General features: G+C 40.2%; 1 protein-coding gene across 2 annotated transcripts in view; it reads left to right on the plus strand.

Moving 5' to 3' along the window:
* The window catches only part of frem1 (FRAS1 related extracellular matrix 1), a 99,945-nt gene that overhangs the window by 66,118 nt on the left and 11,030 nt on the right, over positions 1 to 22,797 (plus strand). Inside the window, exons 27-32 of one of the 2 annotated variants that reach the window (XM_008103155.3) lie at positions 152 to 296; positions 8,735 to 8,864; positions 11,824 to 11,896; positions 14,630 to 14,779; positions 16,266 to 16,486; positions 19,360 to 19,407. In XM_008103155.3, the coding sequence (XP_008101362.2) occupies positions 152 to 296; positions 8,735 to 8,864; positions 11,824 to 11,896; positions 14,630 to 14,779; positions 16,266 to 16,486; positions 19,360 to 19,407 (767 nt within the window). The remainder of the gene's footprint in view (positions 1 to 151; positions 297 to 8,734; positions 8,865 to 11,823; positions 11,897 to 14,629; positions 14,780 to 16,265; positions 16,487 to 19,359; positions 19,408 to 22,797) is intronic. The other variant, XM_062971906.1, reaches the window with a different exon arrangement.

The following is a 22,797-nucleotide window of genomic DNA, read 5'->3' on the forward strand; positions in this document are numbered from 1 at the left end:
GAAAGCAATGACATTTAATTTGTACTTTGAACAAATAATTGGATTGTATCACCTTAATAAGGAAGGCATGAATCATTTCCTTGGAAGACATTGTCAATAGTAGGTGGCAGACATACTGCTTTTTAAAAGGATTTTTGTCATATTTCCCCAGGTGGATTTATTCAAGAACAGTTCAGCCAGAAGGATTTAAATAGCAGAACCATATTGTACGTCATTGATCCTTATGAGGAGAGCAATTCAGATAACCTGGAGATTCAAGTTACTGATCCTGAAGGAAATTCGGCTGAACCTCAGAGGTAATATATGAATTTCATTTTTAATAAACACTGCCACTCCTTGTTTTCAAAGTGAGATCCATCAAACACTATTTTAAAGCAGTGATGATGCAATAAATGGATCACAGTTGAAAGCAAAAATAACTGTAGCCCCCTTGAAATTACAAAATCTCATGTCTAGACAGTAGTTGCTGAGTTGATTAAAAAAAACTAACAAATAAATAACACATGGCAGTTTGATAGCTTTTAAAGGCTTTCGCACATGTTGTTCATAACTCCAGTCAGGTTGACTTCGACTTAGGGCCCTTCCAGACAGGCCCAAAATGCGGGATCTGCCTTGCTTTTACTGGACACCTCTGGTAAAAGTGAATTAATGTGGAGTAAACCGGGTTTTACCAGTTTACTCCGCAATAATTAAACACTTCAACAAATCCGGGCCTTACTGAAAGGCCCAGTTTGTTGAGGTGCTGGGCCTGTGAGGACTGACTTCTGGTGACTGACAGATTTTAAATAGAACTAAAGATGATTCTGCCTGTTTAGCTTAAAGCAGCTCTATTGGTATGTGATCTTGTCTTAGGACCCTTGGGAAATTAAATTACTGAGTGCAGCTTCCAGTTCCCTTTCTGAACTGTGAATTCATCTTTAAATTGTTCCTCCTTGAACAAAACTGCTGTCTTTTCATGTCTTTTATACAGTTTTTCAGTGAATTGTTTCCATCAACTTTGTATTAGTATTTGGCTACGTAATGTGATTTCTGTCAGGTGTAGAGCATGATTATTCTTGGTTTAAAATTCCCGTTGATTTCTCAGATTTTGTGGAAGAGATCTCTTGTTCTTCTTTTTTGTTGTCGTCTTCTATTTCGCAGCATTCATTATTATAATAGTTTTCTTTCCCTGTGCACAAGTAAATGAACAGTTACATTTGGGGTTCTGACCCTATTCCTGTCACATTTTACTTTTTATTTTCATCCATTCTTTACTGCTTTGAAGAGCTTTCTTTCATTTAATTTGGTTCCTCTTTTCTAGATGCATTGTTTGTGCATAGATAAAGCTTTTCACAGTTTGTTTCCAAATATGTAGCCTGATGTCTATATTGAGCATCAGGTGATGTCCATGTATACATTTTCCTCTCTGGGTGTTTGAAGAATGTGTCTGCGATGAACAAAATTCAATTGGTCATTCTCTTACTTTATTTTGTGTTTCCAGACCAATTTTCCTACAAACTTTGATTCTGCTCTATTTCCTACTTTTGCATTCCAGTCACCTATGATTGTCAACAATTATTGCAATGTTTAGATATTCCATTTCTTCTTAAATTATGTCCATCTTCACAGATTCATGCTTCTTGTATTCCACATTCCTATCATATATGTTGTGTAGCTTCAGACTTTCCTTTCACCTCTGAGCACATCCACAACTGGAAATCCTTTCAGCTTGAGTCCAGTTACTTCATTGGCCACAGCACTGCTCATGGTCCTCCACTTCGATAGCTTGAGTGCCTTTTGATGAATTATATCATTATAATTCAGTGCTTAGATAAATTACTTTTTTGGACTACTGCTTTCAATAGCAATCTGTTGCTATTTCAAAGTGAGGAACAAAGAAGAGAAGTCATGATCTAATATCTATATGTATGGCTCTTGGACTTATTTACATATTAGTTTGAACTTTTGCTGTAATGACAACAAGCTGAATATTCAAGGATAGCCTTCACCAATGTAATGCCTTCCAGTTGCACTGGCAACAACTCCCAGAATCCCCAAGCAGTTTTGCTGGCTGAGAAATGGCAGGAATAGTTTGCACTAGGTTTGGGAAGAATGCCCTTGAAGGTATACTCTCCAACTTTCCCTAATCACCCAAACATCTGTGATTAAGAAGGAGGATTTAAATATCAGAAGACGTTGCTTTCAGGCAGATTTCAATTGTAGCACTTTGTGCATTTATATAAGGAAAATGTGCCCTGGATTGTGGCTTCAAATAAATAGAAGTCATTTTACCATTTAATTATCAGTGCAAACTTTGGTCACAATCCTATAAAGACTAACGTAGGAATAAGTGAATTTGGTGTGGTTTATGTCTAAGTAGAACGGTGTCTTGCTATTCTCTTTCTCTATTAAGACTGGACACTTCTTGTCGTATTGTGGCTATGGTTCAGAGACTACATGAACACAAGAGGTGACACATAGGCCTTTTTTCCTTTGGGAAAAATGATCAAAATAATATTAATGATGGCACTGATTAATTACGTCTCCAGTAAAGGAAGTTTTACTACAAGCTAGTTACAGAAGCATATTCCACTACTTAGTTGTGAATCAGAAAGATGCCTTTAGATGCACCTTTCAGCAGCTAGAGGTCACTCTAGATCTGAATTGATAACAAGTATGTGGAATAATTTTCAGAGCTTTTAGTACTTCAAGCAGAAAACTGTAATTGGGATTTAGAAAAAAACATCCCTTTAAACTTATGCCTTTTTCTCCCCCTAATAGTAATTAAATAAGAGCCATTTGTAAATGCCCTCTTTACTGTCACAGTCACAGAGGATACTGTTGCAAACCCAAGTACAATACCAAGTTACTCAAGTGGATGTAAGAACAGCATTTGTCTTGGTACATTTTGAGTTGTCTTGCATCCTCATTGGAGAATCAGTGTAGGGTAGCAGTATGTTTACTAAAAGAGGGGTACTTTTAACATGTGCATCCTGGAACAGGAATGGTTGCTATATATCTTTTCATGCAGGTTTTTATATTATGCTTCAAAGCCTGGAAAAGTTACTTTTTGTTTACACTTTAGTATCCAGAGAATATAAAGGCCAAAATGTTACTTTTGTAATTGCTGGTCATTGTTATAATCTCTTAGAATGTAAGCTTATGTGGGTGCTGTTCAGTAAATACTGTTTCCAAAACTTATTTTCATTGCCATGTATTCTATGGAAACAAAACAAAAATGGAATATTTTGTGAAAAGTCTCATTGACCCTTCCCCTCACCCACACACACACACTTCTCTTTTAATGCCCTGTGTTTAAAAACAAAAAGGGCCATGAGTTGTGTGTGTGTGACTGGATTATTTCTTGGCCCCTTTGAGTCTGAAATTTGGATGCAACAGCTTAAAAAGCCAATTGGATTTTGGCCTGCATAAATAAGAGAATAGTGTCTAGATCCATGGAAGTCATGCTACCCTTCTATACTGCCTTGGTTAGACCACACCTGGAATACTGTGTCCAATTCTGGGCACCGCAATTGAAGGGAGATGTTGACAAGCTGGAGTGTGTCCAGAGGAGGGCAACTAAAATGATCAAGGGTCTGGAGAACAAGCCCTACGAGGAGCGGGTGAAAGAGCTGGGCATGTTTAACCCACAGAAGAGAAGGCTGAGAAGAGGCATGATGGCCATGCATAAATATGTGAGGGAAAGTCATAGGGAGGAGGGATCAAGCTTGTTTTCTGCTACCCTGGAGACTAGGATGTGGAATAATGGCTTCAAACTACAGGAAAGGAGATTCCACCTGAACATTAGGAAGAACTTCCTCACTGTGAGAGCTGATCAGCAGTGGAACTCTCTGACCCGGAGTGTGGTGGAGACTCCATCTTTGAAGGCTTTTAAAGCAGAGGCTGGATGGCCCTCTGTCGGGATGCTTTGAATGTAACTTTCCTGGTTCTTGGCAGGGGGTTGGACTACATGGCCCACAAGGTCTCTTTCAACTCTATAATTCTATGAGTCTATGAAATAATATGAGAAGGCAGGACTATGTTGGGTACTAAAGTGAAAATAATGGCAACAACAACAACAACTTCTACTACTGAAGAAGATTAAATTAAAAGGATAGGTTTTGCAGTGTGTTGTGCTGTTGGAACAGGAGCTGACCACTTAGCCCAATCATACTATAAATCTGAAACCACAATAACATGAAAAACTTCTGTTGAGCTTTTGTGGTTAGCTTTTTGTGTGCTGAAAATTAAAGTGATTCAAAGTCTCAATGTGATGCTAAAGTGTATTACCACCTGAATCTAGTTGTTTGGCTAAAGAGTTTTTGGAGAAATTTTGGAGAACACAGTTTTTGTGTTTATGTCTATACAGGCATGCTTGTCATGGAATGTTGTTGTGTTTGCTTATCATAAAGTTCTACCTCTGTGCATGTACAACACAACTGGGTTTAAGCGGGACCTTTGTCTTGTTTCTTTAAATTTGATGGTCAAGACCCTCTAAAAGGTGGCCTGAGTGGGGAATCAGTACTAACTTTAGTCAGTTTGAACCAGACCTTTCAGGCGGAGAAAGTGAGTGGGCAAAAGGTCTCAAGCATATCTAAATAACTTGGAAATGGATTTGGATTATAGCTGCCAGAATCTCCTAGTCAATATGGCTACTGTTCATGCTGTCCCAGAAATTCAGGCGGTTGTAGTCCACAAATATAATTTTTACAAGCTCTGCATATTGTGGTTATTTTGTTTTAAGAACATAATGAAACCTATAGAAGGATGTTCCATAGCTGGGCACTAGATGTTGCTATTTTCAGCCTTAAAAAACAGCAGCTAATTTCTCATTAAAGGATAATGATCGTATTCTGAATGGCTGAAAGTCTTACACCCATTCCAAATATGGGATGGAGATGTTATTTATGCTTCATTTTTTTGCCACAGAAGATGCAACCCAGGAGCTATATAATCAATGGAGTGATACAGACCTTGGGCAGTCAGCCAGTTGCACATGTGTTAGCAGCAGCACAGGCAGGAGTAATACGCTGCTCTCGCACATAAGACTGGGAAAAGTATATGATTTTGATGTAGACCTCTGTTCCATATGGCCTGCTACCCATTCCTTGTGTCGGTAGGGGGAAGGCAAATACCGCTTCAAGACTTTTGTGGATTGGTGCTGTAGACTTGGCATGCACAGCAGTGGCATAGTAGCCTTACAGGATACATATCCAAAAGAATAACATTATTATTATTATTATTATTATTATTATTATTATTATTATTATTATTATTCCATAATAATTAAATATTATTATGGAAAGTTCCTTGACAAAATTGAAGGAAAAGCTGATAAGGAGAAGACCTGGCTATGGCTCACGAATGGGACCCTGACGAAGGAGACAGAAGGCCTGATCCTTACAGCCCAGGAGCAAGCCATCAGAACAAATGCAATTAAGGCCCAAGATTGAAAAATCAGCTGATGACCCAAAATGCAGACTGTGCAAGGAAACCGACGAAACCATTGATCATCTCCTCAGCTGCTGTAAGAAAATCGCACAGACAGACTACAAACAGAGGCACAACTATGTGGCCCAAATGATTCATTGGAACTTATGCCTCAAGTACCACCTCCCAGCAGCAAAGAACTGGTGGGATCACAAACCTGCAAAAGTATTGGAAAATGAGCACGTAAAGATACTGTGGGACTTCCGAATCCAGACTGACAAAGTTCTGGAACACAACACACCAGACATCACAGTTGTGGAAAAGAACAAGGTTTGGATCATTGATGTTGCCATCCCAGGTGATAGTCGCATTGACGAAAAACAACAGGAAAAACTCAGCCGCTATCAGGACCTCAAGACTGAACTTCAAAGACTCTGGCAGAAACCAGTGCAGGTGGTCCCGGTGGTGATCGGCACATTGGGTGCCATGCCAAAAGATCTCAGCCGGCATTTGGAAACAATAGACATTGACAAAATTATGATCTGCCAACAGCAAAAGGCCACGCTACTGGATCTGCACGCATCATCCGAAAATACATCACACAGTCCTAGACACTTGGGAAGTGTTCGACTTGTGATTTTGTGAAACGAAATCTGGCATATCTATCTTGTTTGCTGTGTCATAAAATAACAATAACAATAACAATTATTATTTATTTATTTATTTATTTATTTCCCGCTTCCATCTCCCCAAGGGGACTTGGAGCAGTTCAAATGGGGACCAAGCCCAATCAACAGATAAAACAATAGAACAACATATATAATTAAAACAATAACAGTAAAATAACATTCATAAAATACATAGCGAGCATCAGAACTAAAGGGGGAGATGTGGTCACGCAAGTGAGTAGGACCAGAGCCGTTTAGGGCTTTATAGGTCATAAAGCACTTTGAATTGGGACCAATAAGTTATCGGCAGCCAATGGAGCTGCTTCAGGAGAGGCGACGTACACTCCCGGTAGCTAGTTCTTGTTAGCAGCCTGGCCACCGATCTTTGCACCAATTGCAGTTTCCGGGCCGTCTTCAAAGAACATCTAAAACTATCAAAATTCTATCAGATGTGAATTGCAGGTTTACCATTGAACATGAAGAAAACAAAAATAATGGCCATAGAAGATTTACAGTATGTTTAAAGTAGATAATGAGTGCATCTACACTATAGAGTTAATGTAGTTTGACTCCACTTTAACTGAAATGGCAAAATACTGTGGAATCCTGGGAGTTGTACTTTTATATTCCTTTAGCTTTCTCTGCCAAAAAGCCCTGGTATCTTATCATACTACAACTTAATTCAGAAGTGTGCGTCATAGCAGGTGGGATCCTATGGTGTAGCTCCAAGGCAGTGGTTCTCAACCTGTGGGTCCCCAGGTGTTTTAGCCTACAATTTCCAGAAATCCCAGCCAGTTTACCAGCTGTTTACCAGGATTTCTGGGAGTTGAAGGCCAAAGCATCTGGGGACCCAGAGGTTGAGAACCATTGTTCTAAGGGGAAGTATTAAATGAGGGCATTGCCTCAGAAATAGGAATTTTACTCCTGAAATGAAATTTTCATTCACTCCTTTCATTGAACTCTTATATTTGCTGTTTCTGGGCAACTTTCCCATTTATTTGGATGCCAAAATCATATTTCTCAGTTCTCAGCTGTAGTTTTAAGTTACTGCAAGACAAGAAATTTGGGAAGTGAAGGATAATCTCATTGGGAAATATAAGTCTTAGTTGGGAGAGCAATGTCCTCCCTCTTGGCAGCTAAACCAGGACATCCGAAACAGATGGCCCACCACGAGGGTCTTCCTCAAGGGCAAACCAAGAATGGACAACTTGGAAGTCCCTGAACAGACTCAGAAGAGGAGTTGGGAGGTCAAATGACAACCTGGCAAAATGGCACTGCCTAGAAAAATCCTCCACCTTGTGCGACTGTGGAGGAGAAGAAACAACTCCGCATCTGTATGTTTGCCCACAATGCCCTGCCTTATGATCAGAGGAAGAATTGTTTAAAGCTACAGACAATGCAGTCACTGTTGACCGTTTTTGGTCTAAAATTATTTAATTGCTTGTGCTCCCTCTATTTTATCAGTTGCCTTTGACACAAAATAAATACATTTTGCCCAGCTAGATTCAATGTCTACTTGTTGTCTTTACATCAGTTTAGAAGGCAAAGGAGATTTTGAAATGGAAAAAAAATCATGCAATTTCTTGAGTAATTTAGCTGTTAAAAGTGCTATTGCTCTTCTTATAATGTTTGATGACTACAAGTGTCATGACTACATTTTTAATTTCATAACTCAGATAAAACGTTATCAGTCCAGCAACCTGGAACTAGATTTATGTGGTAAATATCTTGTGGGAAGAGGGATACAATTTAATGTTCTGGTATCAAATAATATTCAATAAAATCAACTTGTAAATGCTTTATTAACTGATACCATCCTAGGGAAAAACATCAAATATCTAGAATATTTACATGGGGGAGCTCTTTTAACTTTCTTCTGCAAAAGAATTCAGAAAAATAAAAATAAGCAAATTAAAGGAAGATTTTCTAAATAGAAAAGAGGGAGAAATTTCCCCTCTTCTTCCTTCAAGAACCATGTGTTGTTTTCATTATGAAATAAGGTTACAGCTTGTGAGGCAGAAAAAGAAATGATTTTGTCTTCTTTACATTACATTTAAAATAACGAAAATCAATTGCTAATGCAGCATTGCCTCCTTCTCTACAGTTATAATGTATATTGTTATTCAAGGATCGTTGTTATTCTAGCTGTCTTATGAAGAAGCTTGCAAAGATATTAAATGGTGAAGTTTTTGTTTTCACTTTATGTGACCTTAATAAGGCTCTAAACGTCCTTAAAACATGGGAGCAGCTGGGACTCTTTTGTGGCGAGGGAAATGTATTCCTTCCCTGCTCAGACACCTTTATCCCCATTAATACACACTGCGATTCTCAGATAATGCCTATGTGTGAAGACACATTCAGTGCTTAGCTGTGTTAAGTTTATACTTAAATTAATCTCTGCATGCATTTCTTTTCAGATCAACGTCCTCCAATTAGTCAGTCTTCAAGATGCCACAAAACTCCATCTTTCTATAGACTAACATGTCTCTCTGAAAATCCTTAAAGCAACACTTTTGTAAAAACAAGAACAACTGTGTTTATAGTGATGATGAACAGGAAAGAGATTATACTTGTCTCAAATCCTCAGCACCAGGGATTTCTTTTGGGATTCCTATGGAGATTTCCCCACTCAAGTGTTTTTTTTTCTCCCAACACAGGCTGGAACTGAAATGGTCCAAGATTGAAATGCAGCAAGATGTTTATGAAGTCTGTGAAAATGTGGGGATGTTGCCTTTGAAAATCAGCCGATCAGGGCACACCGCCGATTCAGCGTTTGTGGCAGTGAAGGTAATAGTATCACAAATTACAGTAGAGTCTCACTTATCCAAGCCTCGCTTATCCAAGCCTCTGGATTATCCAAGTCATTTTTGTAGTCAATGTTTTCAATATATTGTGATATTTTGGTGCTAAATTCGTAAATACAGTAATTACAACATAACATTACTGCGTATTGAACTACTTTTTCTGTCAAATTTGTTGTGTAACATGATGTTTTGTGCTTAATTTGTAAAATCATAACCTGTAGTAATATTTGGTTGAAAAGAGGGCATGGTTTAAGGGTCTGTTTCCTGTGTTTTATAACATTTTGATAAACTTTTTTTTTCTCAAGTGGCTCCTGACATGGAGGGGAAAAAAGTACGCTCCCAGAGAATTGTAGGTTAATTCTGTGTCCTGCTGGGAAGATCCTGCCCACATCAGTTGCCAACCTATTTATTTATTTATTTACAGTATTTATATCCCGCCCTTCTCACCCTGAAGGGGACTCAGGGCGGATTACAGTGCACATATACATGGCAAACATTCAATGCCATTGTTAGACATACAACATATAGACAGAAACAGAGGCAATTTAACATTTTTCCAGCTTCCAGCTTCCTAAGGGTATACTCGATTCCGGCCACAGGGGGAGCTGACACTTCATCGTCCACTTGTGACACCGAGTCCTTTTGATGGTAGTACTTCCTCATTCCTTGCCGCACGCTGCTGGCAGATTTTATGGTGTTGTAAATTAAGTTCAATTAGCTTCCCCACATAAGTGGTACCTAGAATTTTCTACTCAACAGATGCAACTGTTTTTCGAGCTGCTTAGGTGGGCAGTGAGCCAGGCTATTTAACAGTCAGGAGCTCAATCCGACCTGGGCTTCGATCTCATGACCTCTCAGCCAGTAGTGATTTATTGCAGCTGGCTACTAACCAGCTGCGCCACCGCCTGGCCCTTGGTCTCCAGTTGGCCAAGGTCTACAGAAGCCTGCAAGTACATGGCTGGAAAGACATCCATCAAACCCAGTACTGGTTTCAGTCCAACCTACTCACAGAACTGGCCAAGATAAAGTATATTTCAAGCATCAGTCTTTTATAGAATTCCAGAGTTACACAGACAAATGACAAAGTATGCATGGACATCTAATGCATACATGGTAGTACTTATCTGAAGTCTATGCGACCAGTACAGAATGATTTGAAGACTTCTTGTTGATAATAGGTTCTTCTCAGGGTTTGACACTGTATGTAGCCACAACATCTGGTTTTTGGCCCTGGGCACATAATATTGTAGTGACTACATTTCCAGCATAATACAAATGACAGAGCTCAGCAAAGTAATGCAGCCATGGGTAGGATTTCAGCTGTTGCCAAAATGGAGTTGATCAGGTCCATTACAACAGGCCAACTGAATCTGTAATTCTTTCTTCATGCCAACAGTGGCACTGACCTGGGATAAATACAAACAAACCCCTCTGCTGCTCACTACTGGGGTAGGTTTCATGGAGTATCTTCCAGAGCTGCTTTTGCTTTTCTCATAACTCACTGGAACATTTCCAACTGTTCTTTTCCAGTGTGGTGTAAAAATAGTGAATTGTCTCATCTAGTGGCTTCATCTTTTAAACACATCCTACCATATCTGGCATTATTTTGTACCATTAAAATCACACCTTTTTATCTGGTCCTCAAATACATTCTAGTTTAAGTTTCTCTCAAATCTGCACACACACCCTTCCTCCAACTTTGTGTAGCCATTATTGCATCCTGGGAAATGGTCTCCTGGTGCTTTCCCATCTCTAGTGTTGTATGGGAAAATGGAGAAAAGGCAATGCAATGAAATGTGAGGATAGCAGAAATTTTACGACAGTCACAAAGATGGCATGTCTCATAGTCTATAGCAGTCTGTTTGAAAGACTTATTTAAAAGAACCATAAGGCGATAGAGCCTACTCTTTGCCCATCAACAATTAGCCCTCAAATTAAGTCACCTACTCTCAGTCTTCTCTATTGTGGCAAGCTTATAATCTTTCTATAAAAATTATCATAATTATTTCTTAATAGATACCTATACGTATAAATTCACAAATGCAAAGTGTACACTCTTTTGTCCTCTTCTTTTGGGCAGTGCATAAGTCATTGTTCTAATATTTTAATAGAAAAATTGACATCTGAGCTCAGATTACAGGGAAATCCAATCTCTGTCACAAGCATAATGCAAAAAGCATTTGATCTGTGATCTGGCAGTTCCATCAGATGATTACGAATGCAAGTTTTTATTAAGCAAATGGCTTCTCTTCCTAGCTGTGAGGGAACCTGGAGCATGCTTCTATGCAAATGCATTTCTGCAGGCAGAATCTCTGGCATGTTGCATGAAGTTTTAACTAGCAGCAATATAATACCCTATGCAAATTACATTTTATAATATGTTTTTAAAGAGCAGAGTTTGTCTGATGTCTTTTTGTAGTATTTTTTTTTTAAAAAGCAGGCTACTGATGCAATCCTTTCAGCAGCCCTAAGGGTAAAGGTAAAAGTTTTCCCCTGACATTAAGTCCAGTCGTGTCCGACTCTGGGGGTTGGTGCTCATCTCCATTTCTAAGCCGAAGAGCCAGCATTGTCAGTAGACACTTACAAGGTCATGTGGCTGGCATGACTGCATGGAGCACCAATTTTACCTTCCCGCTGGAGCGGTATCTATTGATCTACTCACATATGCATATTCTCGAACTGCTAGGTTGGCAGAAGCTGGGGCTAACAGCGGGTGCTCACTCTGCTCCCCGGATTTGAACCTGTGATCTTTTGGTCCACAAGTTCAGCAGCTGAGTGCTTTAACATGCTGCGCCACTGGGGCAACCCTATCCTCCATTAAATGAGCTAGTTTTGGAATGGTGCTGTGCGCAATTGTATTGAATCAGATCAATACCATCTGATGCAAATATTTAAAAGTCCTGACTGATTTCACACTGTGTTCTCCAATCTGTCTGTATTAGATCAATGAAATGACTGCTTTGTCAGGAAAGGATTTCACTCTGCCTCCTTCCCATCTTATTCAGTTTGATCCAGGTAAGCTTTGGCTGAAAGTTCTTGCCTGTTGTTGTTACTGATGTTATTATTATTAGAAGAAAGTTAATAAAGGCATATAAATTTAGCTTGGAAATGTCACTTTTCTTACTACGTCTCCCATTATCCAGCATGGGACCCTGGAAACTATAATCCAAAAAATAGTCAAAATGTTAACGGGGACTACATTCTTTCTTATGAGCTTGCCTGATTCGTCTTTGGAGAATTAATAGCCATTGAATTTTAGTTGGATGGGGACTTGTCTCTCTCTCTCAAGAGATTCTTTGTGCCTTCAACCTAGCCATTGTCATGTAAGGCCCTTTTAATTTGTTGAGTCGCTTAAGCTGCTGTTTATATGTGTTAACATTTTGTTTTTGTTTTTACTGATAGAGATTGTATGATTGTTGTAATTGGATTTCCCCCCACCTCTGAGCCATTGATAAATAGGATCTATAAATAAAGAAATACAGCTGTAATAATAGTTTTAGACAGATAATGAATATAACTACATAACATTCATTAGGCTCATTTAAAAACTTTCCCATCTGAGACAATAGGTTGAAAACTTGACATTAAAAAACACACCCATACTGAACGTGAAAGGGCATGCTTGTATGTCTCTTTCCATACTTGTGACTGGCTGTAAAGGTGCTTAGAAAAGCTGCTGAAAACCACTTCTGTCTTCTGGGAGGTCCATATGGCTGTCGTAGCATAGAAAATCGATGCACTGCATGAGTCTTCTGCTCCATGACATAGAAAGTCTGTGCCAGCTTAGCACCTTTCTGAACTGCTGGCACTAGGATGAGGTCGTTCCATGTGGTCTAGACCAATCCATGTTGAACATTTACATAAGCTGCGGCAGCCTTGCAAGCATCAAATATGCAGAAGAGATTATCAGGAGCAACAAGGCTACCTAGGTAAGACACAAAGCAGGTCTGAGTGGTATGAGACCGAGGGAAGTCTTCTCTTGTACTGTTCAGGAGACGACTGTAGCCTTTTCACCTCTCATGTTGATATGTATGAGCACTGTTAAGGTAAAGGTAAATTTATTATTATTTATTTCATACATTTAAATCCCTGGAGGGGAACTCAGAGTGGCCTTACAAATGGCAACCATTAGATGCCAACACAACAATAATAACAAATACAACTAAAACAAATAGTTAAAAACCTCCATTATAAATCATCATTTAAAAATCTACACCAGTTTGTGTCTGGCTCTGGAGGGTGGTGTTCATCTCCATTTCTAATATGAAAAATCTGTTGATGCCCAATAACTGAATTTAATTATATTCTGTTGATTTCTTCACAAAAATTCTACTTTCAATTTTAAGCACATCTTGCTTAATGTCTACGGCAATTCATCTATCATCCCAAAGCAGTTCTGAATCCGTAGTCCAGACATTTGACAATATGTTTGCTTAACACAATTCATATCATAATCATCTTTAAGGTCCCACAAGACTCATATTATGTAGTCTAGTCATTTCCGACTCTGGGAGTTCGTGCTCATCTCCATTTCTAAGCCGAAAAGCCGGCGTTGTCCATAAATGCCTCCCAGGTCATGTGGCTGGCATGACTGCATGGTGCACCGCTACCTTCCCGCCAGAGCAGTACCTATAGTTCTACTCAAATTTGCATGTTTTCGAACTGCTAAATTGGCAGAAGCTGGGGTTAACGGCGGGAGCTCATCCTGCTTCCCAGATTCAAACAGCCAACCTTTCGGTCAGCTAGTTCAGCAACTCAGCAGTTTAACTCACTGTGAGATCAGGGGCTTCATGTAAGAGCATACCTGAGAAAATTTAATTTCCAAATGTATGTTTGTTGATTTTGCTTCATATTTCTCTGATCTTTCACCCATGTGAAAAAGTTACAATTTGTGTTGAGATTTTGAGTGAGTATCTAAAGTGAGAGTGGATGTGCAACTTTCAGAGGTGGCAAGGGATCGCTTACTCTCCTGAACCCCATGAGGGGTTGTCAACCCCCTCTGCTAATGCCATTTAGTGCTGTAGCAGCATCAACCACACAAAAAGCAATGACTCCTCTGTAATGCGAACTGTGCTCCTAGTTGCAACTCAGTGCAATTAAGACGATTGCCCTCCAAGATGTTTTCTTTCCCTCAAGATTGCTCAGACGTTTTGCCCCAACACAACTCTCGACTTCATGGCAAATCTACTTTCTCTCTCTCTCATTATTCTGCTGGAGTTCTTTTCAGGTGCTGTGGTGTATAGTTATTACCATGACTCACAGTCAGTGAGATGCTACTAATTATCTGGAATTTGGAGACAATGGTTTTGTGTCAAGGTGCTCGTCCAGACCTTGAAAACAGAATGAATGGTCATAGATGACTGAAATGGCAGCATTTCAAAACAATAGGAAATTTGTTGCAATTAAGATTTCAAGATAGAGTTAATTTAATTTTTCAAATGTACACGAAGTCCCAACCTTTCCTTGTCCCTGAACTGCATCCTATTGTTTCCTGACTCCCCCACTTTTTCCTATAGAAAGCCGGGCTTTGTTGCATTGTGAATGGAACCATCATTGCCGGAGAACAAATTTGGTCTCTAGTTAGTGTTATTTGGGAAAACCACAGGAGTCCAATCAGTGGGCAGGAGCACAATAGCATATACAAGCCAGTCTGTTGTAGATGTAGACATGTTAATTAATATATTTCTTCGACACCTAGGTTGATTGAAAAAGCAATTAAAGTGTAATTAAAATGTTTACTTCTGGTAGGAATGTCAACCAAGATGTGGAATATAGCAATTACCTATGATGGATTAGAGGAAGATGAGGAGGTCTTTGAAGTGGCTCTGATCTCCCCTGTGAATGCCGTTCTTGGCACCAGGACAAAAGCTGTCGTGAAAATTTTGGACTCAAAAGGAGGTATTCTCTTTTGATCTTGCTAATAAAATCTGGAGCAGTCTTGGCTGAGAAGTGATTTATTCTCAAAACACAGATGTTGCAAACACTTACCTTTGGATCACAGTCCTTTCTTAAAAGTAACATTGACCTTACAGTCTTAGGTTCTTTCCCCCTCAAGCCTTTCACATTTCTCTCCTGCTTAAAGAACAGTACTGCATTACATAATCCATTAAAACAATCAGCAATGTCCCTTCAAAAGGCCCCTTTCCTAAGGAACAAACCTTGGTTTTATTGGTTCATAGCACTGTTGTCAAAAGAAGTTCCCTCTGGTTCCCTATTCACTAATCCTGTCTGTTGTATAGCAACTTTTCAGCATCTTCAGAAGAATTCTCAAGGGAGAAATACCTAACATAACTACTACATAATTCCAAAATGATGTGATAATCATCATTTTCAAAGCATGTGGTTAATGGACCTTATAGTAAATGGTTAATTATTTGCAAAAGTGGTGGGGTTCAAACCAATAGTTTGGAAATGCCACAATGAACACCTATACTCTTGTCTAGCAAAGAAGATCATATGGAGAGGCTAGACTCTGGAAACGGTAAATTATAACTATTGAATTAGTGATAGAGTTAAATATATACCTAATCAAGGATCTAATCCATCAGTCATTTTATTTATATCTTCCCCTTTCCCTCTCAAAAGTGGGAGTCAAGGTAATTTACAGATTAAAAAGAAAACAATTGAATCACATACAGCTAATAACATACAAAATATGAAAATTGAAATAAAACGTCTATAGAATGGGTTGTAGATATATGCCTTCAAGTCCTTTCTGACTCATGGCGATCTTCAGTTGTGCTTATTACACAAAAGAGTATGACTACCCAGGGTCATCCAGTGAGTTTTCATGGCTGAGTGGGAATTTGAACCCTGTGTGCTTCTATACTTAGCTTGAACGTACACAAAATTTGTACACTAAACCCTCAGAAAGCAAATGTGTCACTATCTCAGCCATAAGAATAATTTTGGATTTCCAGATAAGGGCTGCACCACCTCTTACTGAAGTTCAGAAGTTTGAAGCATCTTGCTGACTTTGTAATTGAGATTATTGTGACGGGACTTGCATGCCACTTTGAAGATTACTTTCAGCTCTTTTTACTCTTGGGAAATTTAATTGTGTTTTTGATCTTTCCTATGCACTACACTGGGATCTCTATATACGTTAATGGAAACAGAAATACTTTTTGGAAGTATTGCGAGGGAGAAATTTAAGACTTCCTCTTTCTCACTCTTTAGATAAAGTTCTAGAATTGGTTTTCAGCTGGGAAATCAAGCATGGAAATGAAAACTAGTTGGGTTTTAAAAAAAAGAACAAATGAACATCAGATGAAAAATTATCTCGCTTCTAATGACAAGCTGTTTCATCACCCACATCAATGTGACCATCTCTCTGCTTTTATAGCAAAAGGACTGACCATCTGCCATCTTGTTTGCTTTTCAGGTCAGTGCAGTTCATTCCATTCCTCCAGCCAAAACAGTCACAACTTATGGATGAAAGGAACGTTGCTTCCAGGCTCCTCTTCATCTTCCAGGCCTGGAGCTGCTCACTTGGAAGGCATCCCACGGCCCCCATCGACAGAGGGAATGGTGCAGAGAAAGGATGAGCCACCACCATTCAACTCTGCAAGGAGCAGGCTCAGGACCATTGGAAATGGCAAAAGAGTAAGTATCACCATTTGAATAGTCTGTTTTAATATGGAAAGCATCTCATTTTAATAAAAGTGTATTTTTTTGCAGACAGCTCTTGAGATAGAGGCAAACAACAGTGGAAGTTTCTTTGACATGAGTTACTCAAGGTGTAGACATTATTTTGTCCTACTAAAGGTCCAACATATTGCGCTGATGTTTTTAAAGCATTACAACACATAGGAAGCTATTTGATCAGAAATTGCAGTGGGAAGGGCATGCTGTGTATGAACAATAACACTCTTGTCATGTCACTGTCAGTTCTGTCTTTAACTTAACACAGTTAAAAAGTCTTATGCATAGATATAAGGAGAGAAGCATACTGTTTATTCCCACAATAAAATGCTGACAGCCTGAGTAATAGTTAGTGCTTCTGCTCCTGCCCCATTTCTCACATAATAATAATATTATAATAATAACTTTATTCTTATACCTCGCCACCATCTCCCAAAACTTGGGATGGCTTACAAGTGGGACAAAATGCCCAAAGACACAAATACAAGCAATCCAGAAAAGCAAGAACATGATTAAAATAGAACATATTAAATATAACAATATGGTTAAAAACACAAATTCAGTAAAACATAAGAATATAAAACAGACACATAATCAATACTCCATGAAACCAATTGCCGTAGTACAATGGGTGTGATCAGGCTATAAAGGGGCCGGGCATGGGGTAGTGCAAGCAGCATATCCGAGGTCCGGGTATTGGATAAAGTGAAGAGACCAGCACATTATTGTGGAACCTAGGCACTGGGCATTTATGACTAGGGACTAGGCGTTGTCAAATGCAAGCTGAAACATCCACATTTTCAGGTCTCTACGAAAGGAGGACAATGTAGAGACTTGTCTAATTCTCATGGGAGGGAATGTCAAAGTCTGGGGGCCACCACCAAGAAGGCCCTCTCTCTCATCCCCACCAACTGCACTTGTGACGGTAGTGGGAGTGGGAGGAGGGCTTCCCCAGCAGATCTTAGAGCCTGTGCCAGTTCATAGGGGGAGTTGTGATCTCAAAGATAGGCAAGACCCAAACTGTGTAAGGCTTTAGAAGACATAGAAGGTGTCTCAACTGGTAGGTATAGCTTACTTCGGCACAGCTGATGAGAATTGTATTTTCCTCAGACCAGCAACCATAACTCTGTAATCCAACATCTCATTGGCATTTTCCATTCCTCAGCACCTACCCTGTTTCCCCTAAAATAAGACATCCCCAGAAAATAAGACCTAGTAGAGATTTTGCTGAATTGATAAATATAAGGCCTCCCCCTGAAAGTAAGACCTAGCAAAGTTTTTGTTTGGAAGCATGCCTGCCGAACAGAACACCAGAGCATGCATGATCGGTCAATGTATGTACCATAAAGTGTTGTACATGGAAATAATGGCAGTAACAATAAATTCTTGATAGGATTCACAGTTTGTCTGGTTTGTGATGACAACTACTGTACAGTATATAATAAATGTTCATTTTTTGTTCAACAATAATTGTGAATTCTTCTTCATGGAAAAATAAGACCTCCCCTGAAAATAAGACCTAGAGCATTTTTGGGAGCAAAAATTAATATAAGACACTGTCTTATTTTCGGGGAAACACGGTACCACCTCAATTTACAGTACAAGTCAGTCCTGAACAAGGGCCCTTCCTTGCTGAGTCCATGAACCACTCAAGACTTCCCATGCCACTGGGAAGGCAAAAGCCTAACCAATCTTTGTAATGTTTATTTCACATGCTTTCCCTTCTTCATTATGGCCTGCTGTGGTCAGGCACAATGTGGCATCCAATATAAAGGCACTTAATAATACAACAAATTGGAGGTAGAAGGCTAAGTACTGTGGACTTGTGCAAATGTGCACTCCAATCATAATAACCAAAGCAAATCAGTTTGCAGGTGAATCTGGTAAACCTGTACATTTCCATTCTTAGATCCTATTGACCCCTGCCTTTTTCATGTTTAGTGAAACATACTGTATTTATATGTCATTTTTAATGCTCTGACTATGGTGTTTTTGTTTTGCTTTTGTTGCCAGAGTTTGATTATTTGACTCACAAGATGGCAGTCTTGCCAACAGTGCACTAGCTTGTGATTGAAGCACAGTTTCGATCGTATATATTCTTGTGAGGAGATGGCAGGACCGTTTATGTTACTGTAGTGGATGGTAACAGCAATCTGAGTTTTCCTGCCATTTGCAGTAGGAGAAGGACCACCATTGTGGACCACATTGCAGCTATCTGCTGGCCTTTTCTTTTGTCTTGCCTCCCTTACTGCCTATTAAATACAGTACCAGCCTCATCCCAGTGGTTCTGTGTGAAGATATGCCAACAGCTTTGATCAAAACCAGCACTTCTTTAAGTAGACTAGAGGATACATTGGCAGCAATAGCAGCCGCAAGGGATTAGCAAGAGCAGCTGGGAGGAGAGACAAGCAAGGGAGCAAGGCATGAATGTGGCAGCAATGGAGTTGGAGAGATAGTAGAGACTTGAGGCAGCAGTGGCAAGAGCCATCCTGGTGGGAGTTATTGCAGAAGTCATTGCTACTCTTCCTGTCTTCTGAGGCATCCACTTCACTCTGCTAAATGATACACCAACCTTGTTGAGTTCCTGATGAAATCTACTGGCCCTTCCCTGCTCTATGGTTCTATTCATCTAAGATCATAACCATGTAACTAGGTAGAATAACGCTGCTTTGTGGACAGGTTGGGGGCATCCACTTCCATTATATGTCTGGCTAAAGTCCAAAAGCATAAAGAGTTAAGAACACCCGAATGCTACCTCAACCACATAGATGAAGACATTGTATTTTCCTTCTGTTATTTATGCATGCTGTTAATGTTTTCTCTTTTTCTTCCAGGTCCATCCTTCTTCCATTGTTAGAAATGGCAATGATACATTTCTTACAGTAAGAATAGCCTCAAGCTGCTTTCTGTTTTGTATTATTTGTTTCTTACTATGTCATGTCTTTACTACCTGTGCAATTCGAATAGCTATTTTGGCAGTGTGTTTTCCCCTCTGTTAAAAGAAAATGGAGCCTCGTTTCTCATAGTTTAGGATTATATTAGGCCTAATCGAGGTACGGTGTTGTTTGTAAAATAATTTCACCAATTTTCCAGTTTTAAGAAACAAGAGGGATGGTGGTGAGGTGTGCAGACATACTTTCTGCCCACTTTCCCTACACCCAGTATTTTTCTACCAATCAGGCTACCAGACAAGAAGTGCATCTAGATGTAGGAAGTGATGCTAGCTCTCACACTGAAACAGTTACTATGAATTGCCTCTAAATAGCTGGATTCAACAAGCTGCTGGCCATTGGTCAAAATTAAACTTTTCTCCCATCTACACGGTTTTGTCTCAGTACCCACAACTTACTTACTTACTTACTTAGGTGATCCCTCATAGGCCAATGATGATGGTCCTCCGATTCTGGTGTCTTGGGGTGGGTCTGTAGGTGGCTGAAGAGACCTATTCTTGATCTGCATGTTCTCCCGCAGTGAGGACATCGGTTTCCAGATGGAAGGTGGTCCCAGTCAGGGTTGGCTTGATGTGCCTTCCTCTTGGCACGTTTCTCCCTTAAGCCCTCAATTCGTGCCTCTTCGAACTCCGCAGCACTGCTGGTCACAGCTGACCTCCAATTAGAGCGCCCAAGGGCCAGGGCTTCCCAGTTCTCAGTGTCTATGCCACAGTTTTTAAGGTTGGCTTTGAGCCCATTTTTAAATCTCTTTTCCTGCCCACCAACATTCCGTTTTCCGTTCTTGAGTTCGGAGTAGAGTAACTACTTTGGGAGACGGTGATCGGGCATCTGGACAACATGGCCAGTCCAGCGTAGTTGATGGCGTAGGAGCATCGCTTCAATGCTAGTGGTCTTTGCTTCTTCCAGCACGCTGGCATTTTTCTGTCTGTCTTCCCAAGAGATTTGCAGGATTTTTCTGAGGCAGCGCTGATGGAAACACTCCAGGAGTTGAGTGTGACATCTGTAGACCATTCACGTTTTGCAGGCATAGAGCAGGGTTGGGAGGACAATGGCTTTATAAACAAGCACCTTGGTATCGCTACGGATATACCGATCATCAAACACTCTCTGCTTCATTCGGAAAAATGCTGCACTCGCAGAGCTCAGGCGGTGTTATATTTCAGTGTCAATGTTGACTTTTGTGGAGAGGTGGCTGCCAAGGTAATAATAATAATAATAATAATAATAATAATAATAATTTTATTTTTATACCCCGCCCCATCTCCCTGAAGGGACTTGGGGCGGCTTACATGGGGCCAAGGTAGCGGAAATGGTCAACTTTTCTAATGTTTCACCATTAAGCTGTATTCCTGACATTGAAGAGGGATTGGCTGGTGCCTGTTGGAAGAGCACTTTGGTTTTCTCGATGTTCAATGAGAGGCCGAGCTTCTCGTATGCTTCGGCAAAGGTGTTTAGAGTGGCTTGTAGATCTTCTTCTGAATGCGCACAGACTACGTTGTCATCGGCATATTGGAGTTCTATAATAGATGTTGTGGTGACCTTAGTTTTGGCTTTCAATCTGCTGAGGTTAAATAGCTTGCCATCTGTCCGAAAGATGATTTCCACTCCGGTGGGAAGCTTCCCATCAACAAGGTGAAGTATCATAGCGATGAAAATGGAAAATAAGATAGGGGTAATGACACATCCCTGCTTGACACCTGATTCAACCTTAAATGGGTCACTTTGGGAGCCATTGCTGTCCAAGACTGTTGCCATCATGTCATCATGGAGGAGCCTCAGGATGTTCACAAATTTGTCAGGACACCCAATTTTTTGGAGGATGGTCCAGAGAGCACTGCGATTCACTGTGTCGAATGCCTTTGCAAGGTCAATGAATGCCATGTACAGAGATTGATTTTGTTCCCTGCATTTTTCCTGGAGCTGTCGTGCAATGAAGATCATGTCCACTGTTCCTCTGGAGGGGCGGAAGCCATTCTGGGATTCTGGGAGGGTGTCTTCTGAGACAGGCAGTTTGCAAGGATTCTTGCGAGGATTTTCCCAGCAGAGGTTAAAAGGGAGATACCATGACAGTTTCCACAGTCTGTTCTATCCCCTTTCTTGAAAAGGGTGATGATGGTGGCATCCTTGAAGTCTGCTGGGATTTTCTCGGTCACCCACACTTTTTCAATGAGCTGGTGGAGTTGTTGTATCAGCTCAGATCCACCCTCTTTGAAGATTTCCCATCAGGTCCGCTGGCTTTGTTATTTTTTTGTTGGCTGATGGCATTGCTGACTTCTTCCAAACTACCGTGTTTCCCCGAAAATAAGACAGTGTCTTATATTAATTTTTGCTCCCAAAGATGTACTAGGTCTTATTTTCAAGGGATGTCTTATTTTTCCATGAAGAAGAGCTCACATTTATTGTTGAACAACAAAATGAATATTTATTATATACTGTAAAGTAGTTGTCATCACAAACCAGCATAACCAGACAAACTGTGAATCCTATCAATAATTTCTTGTTACTACTATTATTTCCATGTACAACTGGTATGTACATTTACCAATCCTGAATGCTCTGGTGTTCTGTTTGGCAGGCGCTGTGCATGCTTCCAAACAAAAACTTTTCTAGGTCTTACTTTCGGGGGAGGCCTTATATTTAGCAATGCAGCAAAACTTCTACTAGGTCTTATTTTTCGGGGATGTCTTATTTTCGGGGAAACAGGGTAGGCAGTGCTGCAAGCTCATCCCTGGCAGAGGCGGTCCAACCATAAGGCGAAATAGGCATTTGCCTGTGGCGCCATCGTCCCGGGGGCACCATCGTCCTGGGAGGAGGGCACCACTCTCCACCTCCTTCTCTTTCGGGCCTTCCAGCGGCCGCGCTGGGCCTTCCGGCCAGCGCAGACCCACCTTTGCACCACGCGAGCCCACCTTTGGGGCCTTCAGAGATTGTGAGGTCTGTAAGAACTTGGAAGCTAGGTATGTGGGGTTTATATATCTGTAGAAGGTCCAGGGTGGGAGAAAGAACTTTTCTTTGAAACAGGTGTGAATGTTGTAATTAATCACCTTGATTAGCATTTAATGGCCCTGTGGCTTCAAGGCCTGGGTTCTTCTTGCCTGGGAGAATCTTTTTTTGGGAGGAGTTAGCTGTCCCTGATTGTTTACTGTCTGGATTTCTTCTGTTTTCAGAGTGTTGTTCTTTATTTATTGTCCTGATTTTAGAGGGTTTTTTTTTTAATACTGAGGGCTATCTGGGTTATCTAAGTCCACACTGCCCTATATCCCTGTTCAATGTTTAGTGCTAAATTTGCAAATATAGTAATTCCTACATAACATTACCATG

This window comes from Anolis carolinensis, chromosome 2, assembly GCF_035594765.1.
Source record: "Anolis carolinensis isolate JA03-04 chromosome 2, rAnoCar3.1.pri, whole genome shotgun sequence".
NCBI lineage: Eukaryota > Metazoa > Chordata > Lepidosauria > Squamata > Dactyloidae > Anolis > Anolis carolinensis.